Source organism: Solanum lycopersicum, chromosome 6 (genome assembly GCF_036512215.1).
Source record: "Solanum lycopersicum chromosome 6, SLM_r2.1".
Taxonomy (NCBI): domain Eukaryota; kingdom Viridiplantae; phylum Streptophyta; class Magnoliopsida; order Solanales; family Solanaceae; genus Solanum; species Solanum lycopersicum.
Window position 1 is genome coordinate 1,962,812 of NC_090805.1, and position 8,103 is coordinate 1,970,914.

An 8,103-nucleotide genomic window follows, 5' to 3' on the forward strand; every position below is an offset into this window, starting at 1 on the left:
AATTGGCGCATGCTACAACCCTGAAATATTTCCCTAATTGTGAAATCCCTTTTTTTTGAAACCGATGTAACTGTTAGTAATTAATATTTGCAACTTTTTAAATTAGTTGATATAAAAAAAATTAGTATCTGTTGATTTGAAGTCCTATGGGTAACTCCTTCTAGAAGGCTTGGACACAGGGGAAGAAATTGCGTAGTTTTTTTGCCTTCCCTAAGATTTGAACGACCTCATGATTCTCATTCCACTTTATTGACACTCTTGGATGTCGAGAAGAAACATGAGGAAATGCAGGAAGGTATTTTTTACCGAAGACGGTGGATCGCAGTTTGTAAAATTCAACATACCTGGATACAAAAGGAAAGAAGTGACCCTAACTCTTTCTTCAAGTTATCACAATATTCTGTAACACTCCCCTCAAGCTGGATTGTATATATTAATCATGCCCACCTAGTTACACAATAGTTAACTCGAGCTCCATTCAATGCCTTTATGAATAAAGCAGCTAGTTGCTCTCCAGTCTTCACATAGCCCGTGGAAATAAGGTTTTCTTGAATCTTTTCACGAATAAAATGACAGTCCACCTCAATGTGCTTAGTTATTTCATGATACACTAGATTTGAGGTGATATGAAGAGCAACTTGATTATCACACCAAAGTTTCGCGTGTGTGGGATACTTTGACTCAACTTCACTTAAGAGGTGATGTATCCACATAATCTCACATGTGGATTGTGTAATAGCTCTATACTCGGATTTTGCACTGGATCAAGATACAACATTTTCTTTCTTACTTCTCCATGACACCAAGTTTCCACCCACAAAGACACAATAGTCACAATAATCTATAGTAGGCCTTCTATCAATCTTGGATCCAACCCAATCGGCATCTACAAAACACTCAATGCGAGTATGTCCATTGTTGCTATATACTATGCCAAGTCTAGGGGCGCCTTTCAAGTAACACAATATTTGCTCCAAAGCTGCACAATGTTTTACTGTAAGTGTGGTCATGAACTGACTAACAACACTAACTGCAAAAGCAATATCCAGACGAGTTATAGTTTAATTTCCCAATTAATTTCCTGTACCTCTCTGGATCATTGAAGGGATCACCATCATCTTTTGTTAGCTGCATATTTGGAGCCATTGGAGTAGTACAAGGCTTGACTATTGACTTACCAGTTTCCTCATGAAGGTCAAGGATATACTTCCTTTGAGATAAAAATGTTCCCTTCTTATTCCTACTTACTTCTATTTCCAAGAAGTATTTCAACTGTCCCAAGTCTTTCTCGTGAAATATCGAATGCAAGAAAGATTTGATAGAGGACATTCCTGCATAATCACTATCAGTGATGAAAATGTCATCAACATGTACAACAAGAAGAATAATACCAGTTGTTGATTGTTGAGAATGTGTCTCAGGATATTGCAATAATAAATCAGTTAGCTACTTATAGGATTTTAAAATTATTTTATTAGAGTCCTATGTGACTTGAATATAGGAGTTAGTTCTTTTATTTATTATTTGAATTTTACTGATAATTTTGTAGCATATTTTTCTATTTTTAGTTAGAAATTATATCTATAAATGTAACTCTTTTGATTATTGATAAAATAATCGCCTTTGCTAATACTGCAGTATTTTTTCTGTCAAGTATTTCCCTATTATTTTCTTCATTTTATTATTAAAAAATCAACAATTGGTATCTAGAGCCTTCTTGAGGGACATGTGAGTAGAAAAATGGATTCTGAAAATAGTTTTCACGAATGACTCCTCCTATTTTTGATGGTGAGAATTATCGACTATGGGATGTGAGAATGGAAATTTACTTGGAGGCTCTTGATCTTTGGAAGCCATGGAAGAGGATTATGAAATCAATCCGCTGCCAAATAATCCCACCGCGGCCCAAATCTAGAGTCACAAGGAAAAGAAAACCATTAAGTCAAAGGCAAAATCAACTTTATTTGTTGATGTTTTGACAACTGTTTTCACGAAATCCAGACTCTCACATCACCAAAAGATATTTGGAATTATCTGATGAAAGAATACGAGGAATGAAGGTATTAGATTTAATGAGGGAATTCGAATTGCAGAGAATGAAATAGTGAGAAACAGTCAAGGAATACTCTGATAGATTATTTGGTATTGTCAACAAGGTAAGATTACTAGACACTATTTAAAGATACAAGAATTGTTGAAAAAATTCTTGTTACAGTGCCCGAAAGATATGAAACATGTATAATTACCTAGGAAAACACACAAGATCTGTCCAAAATTATTTTGGCAAAATTGTTAAATTTTTTGATGGCACAGGAACAACGGAGGCTTATGAGGCAAGATGGAATGGTTGAAGGAGCGTTAGTAGTCAGCCACAAAACTCAAATAAGGGTAAATTTTTTAAAAATAACCACCTTGTCAGCACTGCGGAAAAGATTGACATCCTTCATATTAATGTTGGAAAAGACCAGATGCACAATGGAACATCTGCAAACAACTTGGTCATGAAGTTGTAATTTGCAAAAATAAAATTTCAAAAAGATGAAACAACTGTCCAAATTTGATTTTTGGATAATTGATAATGGTTGTACAAATCATATGACATATGAAAGAAATCTTTTAAAGAGTTTATTCCTACGAAAAACTAGTTATGAACACGTGTTTCGCACGTGAGTCCTCTAAACACATTATTACGATATGAGTTATATATATCAAAATCACATTGTGATGATTATCACAAACTATTTTTTAAAAACACACGATTTAAAATAGATAATATTGTGTGTCAGATGATTAGACAATCAACTAATCTACAAGATTTGAACAACACAACTTCATTGGGTAATTAAAATTAAAACCAAATTAAATTTTATTGATATTAGGTCCAAACATGTAATATATTATTGTAAACAAAAATGATTAAATCATGACTTTTGAGCTTTTAAAAATATATATAAGCAGTGATTCATATATATACACACATATATATATATATATACACACACTAGAGAGGCAACACGGGCCCAACATATAAGTAGATTTGTTCTCCGTAAATAATAAAGTATGTTAAATATTATTCAGATATATAACACATAAATTGTAAGGGAACAATTTATTCAAGTTATGTAGATATATTAGTGAGAGGTATGATCAAGTAAGCAGAGACATAAATTCTATTGACTCTAGCATATGCAAACTATAGACAATGTCACCAAATCATCATATAGTAGGACTAAAAAAATGTTAGCACAACTCGTGCTCAAAGTTGTTACGAACATTCTGCATTTACAGTTTATCATTCATATTGTATTGGTGTCAACAACTTCTGAACAATCCAATGTACTATGGAGAAAATCAACTCACTATATGTTGTTCCTGAAAATTATTGAAAAGTGAATACATCAGAAATAAGTCGACAAAAGTTTCTGTTAAAGTCTATCAATTTTACTATTTTCCCAAATAGAGGATATAGACAACAAAAAGTAAGTTGCTTTTAAGAGTCTATTCCTTCTTTATCTGCTTGAACAAGTCATGTTTTTGTGTGACCTACAAATACCTTTTAGAGTACACATCTGCTCAAGCCATCTCTTGGCAAAATTGGGATAGAAGTGAGACACAATCTCTATTGAAGATGAATTCATAAGAAGATAATTTATGGATAGATTTATTTTGGCTACCAGGAAGCCATCGTAAGATATTACATATACAATTTTTTTTCTTTTCCTCCTAAAGATCATTGTACTTTAGTATGCTATTTGTTTTACAAAGCGCAACAAAAATGCTATTTAAATTACTGCACTTAGACATTGTAGCTTCTATATCTAACAATATGATAAGAACCTTATAAGTTCAAGCAAATTAAAGATAATGATACAAAGGAATGGGTCAGACGTGCTTTGACATTATCCTTACCTTTAACATTAATAATTTGAGTGTCTGACTTAGATAAAAACATGTTATAGCTACCTTTTATCCTTTCATTTCAGTTTACTACTCGTAACTTAAGATTTTCGATTCAATAAATAAATAGTTGAACAAGATTTTTTAAAGAAAAACTTGTTCCACATGCATAATCACATAAAATCTGAACAGAGAACACCTCATTAAGGAAATGAATATCACCTAAATCATTTCCAAACATCATTAATCTCTTACTTTATGATCATCCTCTCAATTCCAGCATATTGTAATTATGAAGACGATAAAGTATCATGTTTTGGTATCGTCTCCCAATCTGCTAATATTTCAGAAGTTGCAATTCAAACAATACAAAAATAATAGAAGAAATTTAGATCATACTAAAAGAATAACTTCTATCTAAGAATAACTATTAAATACTAATACAACATCATCCAAAATAGAACACTATGGTTCCTACAAATCTTAAAAAGCTTGAAAATTTGTACTTGTAGGCTTGAAAATTAGAGAATTGAAATCAATCATTTTTCTTGGTTTTTCTTGATCACTTACCTCACTCGGCAGTATATTTGTTAAAGCGAGTAAGGATCCAGAAGTTCTAATTGGCAAGTATATCATACATTTTTGAATTACAAAAGAGTCAAATATAATAGTACACATAGTATCTATTAATACAAAGTTAAGGCAAAGTACCAAGGATTTGGTAACTCTTCATCTTCCATGACACGGGGACAATTAGAATAAATTCCTAAAAAAATGGCTGGACATATAAGTGTATATATATATAAAAAATCTTTCCATCCATATCCACATTTTTTTACATATAAATTAAAGATAATCACCAAAAAAGTAAAACTTGCTTAATTGAAGTAGCACTATATACATTCTTAATATCTTGCCCCTTTCTTTCATAATTAGTCAGCAAGGAAGTTAAAAGCATTTCATTAACATCCTAAAAGTATATTATTTTAATATAAATGGACAACATCGTTGTTGGTCATAATGTCTTTTGTGGATCTGGGGATATGATGACACAATTGTCAAAATGAAGCATTCAAAAATTTATTCGCAGATAAAATCATAACATCAAGTAGCATTAGATAGTTGAAAGTAAGATATTTCAACTTACAAAATTAATTAAGCAAAGCTTTAAGAAACCGTTAAATTGAACCTCTGATCAAATAAAGAGAACCAACTGAAACGGGATAGGAAACGGATAAAACAATGTATTAAAAGAAGATTTCTTTGTTCGGTATAAAATAATTTTATACAATACCAATTAAATGTCGTGGTGCTACAAAACACAAGTATGTGACTTCTTCAGCTGTCGTGCCATGCCCAAGTGCTATTTTTCTTCCATCATCTGAAACAAAATACAATTAGTTTAAAAGAATCACGTCCTCTTATATGTTATCCAAATATCACTTTCATATAGCCTTGTAAAGTTGTATATATACCATTCACAAATTTTTACCCAACATTTAATAGTTGGTCCATTCTCAGCCTCGATAAAGTCCATCTTGTTGCAATAGGAATGAACAACAATATATTTTCATAAACACTTCATGAGTAAATTATTTTTTTCCTTCATCTATTTATTTCTAGGGCTACTATTTTCTTGTCTAATGTGACATTGTCCCACTTTATTAGATGTATTGCCTTGTTCTATCTGTTTCTTTATCATTTTTCCCACTTCTCATTCTGTCTCTTTCATAAAACTTATATGTCATATTGATAGCATGGGGAAGACATACATCAAACAAATACTACTCTCTCCGTTCCGTTTCAAAAAGGATGACCTAATTTGACTTTGAACGGAATTTAAGAAAAGAAAGAAGACTTTATAATCTTGTGGTTCTATATTAAAATTATGTCAAATGTAACAAAATACCCTTTAATCTTGTACATCTTAAACCTTTGTAGTCATAAACATGTAGTCTTAAACATGTCACGCCACGTGAAAAGTTAAAGTTAAAAGTGTTGCCAAAAAAGGAAAGGGGTCGTTCTTTTTTAAACAAACTAAAAAGGAAATATGATCATTCTTTTTTAAACGGAGGGAGTACTATATATTAATTTAGTATTATATTTCTTTCCATAGTTTAAAATTATTATTTCTCGCCTAAATTAATATAGAATTAGGCAACATAATTAAAATGTCAATACTTAGTCTATTTGGCCAAAAAAGATAATTTCCGATTTAACAACAATATCATCATATTGAATCATCACTTGAATCTAAATGCGAAATTCAGTAGACAAAACAGTAAGGAGTTAAAATTTGAAACTTATAGCACCACATGCTGCTACCATCAGTGCATTTCCTATAACTATGAAATGCCAAAATAATATTGATACATAGCTTATAATTTTGTATCTCAAAGAAATGATAGAATTTACTCATTCAAATGGAGAAACAGAATATGCGCTATGTGCGCACCTTACAGTCAGCAGAGGAAATCATATCATTCGTATCATTCTTGACACAATCCAAAAACTGAAGGCATATTGCATGCAGCCTGCTAAAAACAACAAAAAGAACATAGCAAAAGATCACTTGATATATCATTGTGAAAAATAAATATAAATGCATAAAATTAGAAGTGTTTTACAATCGTTTGTAACATTAATAATGTCATCCAACATGAGTCATACATTAACTTTCTTTTTCACATCAAACACCTCCCGGAGGAGCAAAAATAATTAGTTTGGAAGACTATTTCAAAATTTTCTATAGATTCATGGACATTATCTATTTAATTTACACGGAATAACAAAAAATCATTTTGCAAGAAATAAGAAACAAAAGAGTTGGTGGTAAAAAGCTCCTTAAGTGTCCTTATATTTTAGTTTCATTATTGAAGTACACCGCCAACTATTTATTAAAACACCCATCAATCATAAAAAAATCACTTCTCCTAGGTGAATCGATGATTGATATTTCAGCTAAGAAACTCAGACACACACATGATAGTTTAGATAAAGTTTTCAGCCATCACTCCAGAAACAAATAAGCAAAAAAGCAAAAACGGCAAATATGACTTTCCTGTTTTGAAATACCCAATTCCACTTGTTTCTAATATCCTTGTATAGTTGGTTGTGGAGATTATCAAATTCACCCATTTGACAATTATCACATGAAGACACACTAATCTTACAAAGAGTTGTGCACCATAAATGGGTGATTATGTCGAGTTGATGGGATTTCTCTATGTCTGATTCAAAATTTTGAGAGAAATAGTAAGTGATAATGCAATTATATTTGACCATATCATTTTCATTTCTTCATCTTTTTGTTGCTACAGACTCACTTGTCACATGTAATTTTTGGGCATTTCTTCGTATTCAGCAAACAGAGGTATAGAAATGCATTTTCTAAGATCAAAGGTCCTCCATCAGAACCATATACAGAAATAGATTTATATAAAGCGAAGATAATGAAAGCATCAATTTCAAAAGTAATCCAAATCGATAATTCAAGTTCAGATATTTGTGCTCAATTTCTTTCCTTTCCTTTCTTATCCAAGTACATGCAAAAGGCTACATAAAAAATTACAAATTGAAAGAACACCCACATCCAAAACAAAGCGGAAGAAACACTACATTTCAATAACAAAAATTACCAAAAAAATTGAGATACAAAATAGAGAAAGTAGAAAACGGAAGCAACAACAACATCCAATCAAGTTTTTACCACAACTTGAAAAAATTTGAAACCCATCAAATGAAAAAATTGAAAAAGGTTCAGACTCATCAAATGAAAAAATTGACAAAAGGTGATCAATCATAGACTAAAAACAGAAGAAAAAAGGTAAGAGGCAATGCATACCTAAGATGACTCAAGTTTTCCTGAAAATTCCAAATGAAGTCTTCGAGTCATTTCACAAGAGTATTTGTTCTTAAAGTCCACATGAAAGGGTACTTGTTGGGTTGTACTTGGTCTAAACGTAAATAATGGAATAACAAAATAAAGTAGTACAATTTAACTTTTTTGTGGTACAACTTAAATATATATAAATATATATATATATATATATATATATATATATATATATATATATATATATATTACTACTATATAGAAGAGCCATCACATGGGCGACCAAGGGCATAATAGTAATTTACATTAATAAAAAATGGACAAATTTCATTTCCAAAAACAAGAAGGGCAAGTATGTAATTTTACATTAA

General features: G+C 31.0%; 1 protein-coding gene across 10 annotated transcripts; it reads right to left on the minus strand.

The window, feature by feature from the left end:
- Window positions 1-362: 362 nt before the first annotated feature.
- Window positions 363-7,899, minus strand: LOC104647777 (uncharacterized mitochondrial protein AtMg00810-like). Of its 10 annotated transcripts, XR_011221609.1 has the most exons (9): window positions 7,742-7,899; window positions 6,353-6,431; window positions 5,192-5,278; window positions 5,045-5,110; window positions 4,120-4,231; window positions 2,412-3,372; window positions 1,830-1,911; window positions 1,088-1,331; window positions 363-979 (listed from the first exon to the last, which is right to left on the minus strand). XR_011221609.1 is itself a non-coding variant. In XM_069298990.1 (7 exons), exons 5-7 carry the CDS (start codon window positions 1,855-1,857, stop codon window positions 940-942), a joined length of 312 nt encoding a protein of 103 aa, XP_069155091.1. In that variant the 5' UTR covers window positions 1,858-1,911; window positions 2,412-3,372; window positions 5,192-5,278; window positions 6,353-6,431; window positions 7,742-7,899; the 3' UTR covers window positions 363-939. The 10 variants fall into 10 exon arrangements, 1 of the variants encoding a protein (XP_069155091.1); XR_011221610.1 differs by lacking the exon at window positions 5,045-5,110 and having other exon boundaries at window positions 4,153-4,231; XR_011221606.1 differs by lacking the exon at window positions 5,045-5,110.
- Window positions 7,900-8,103: the final 204 nt, after the last annotated feature.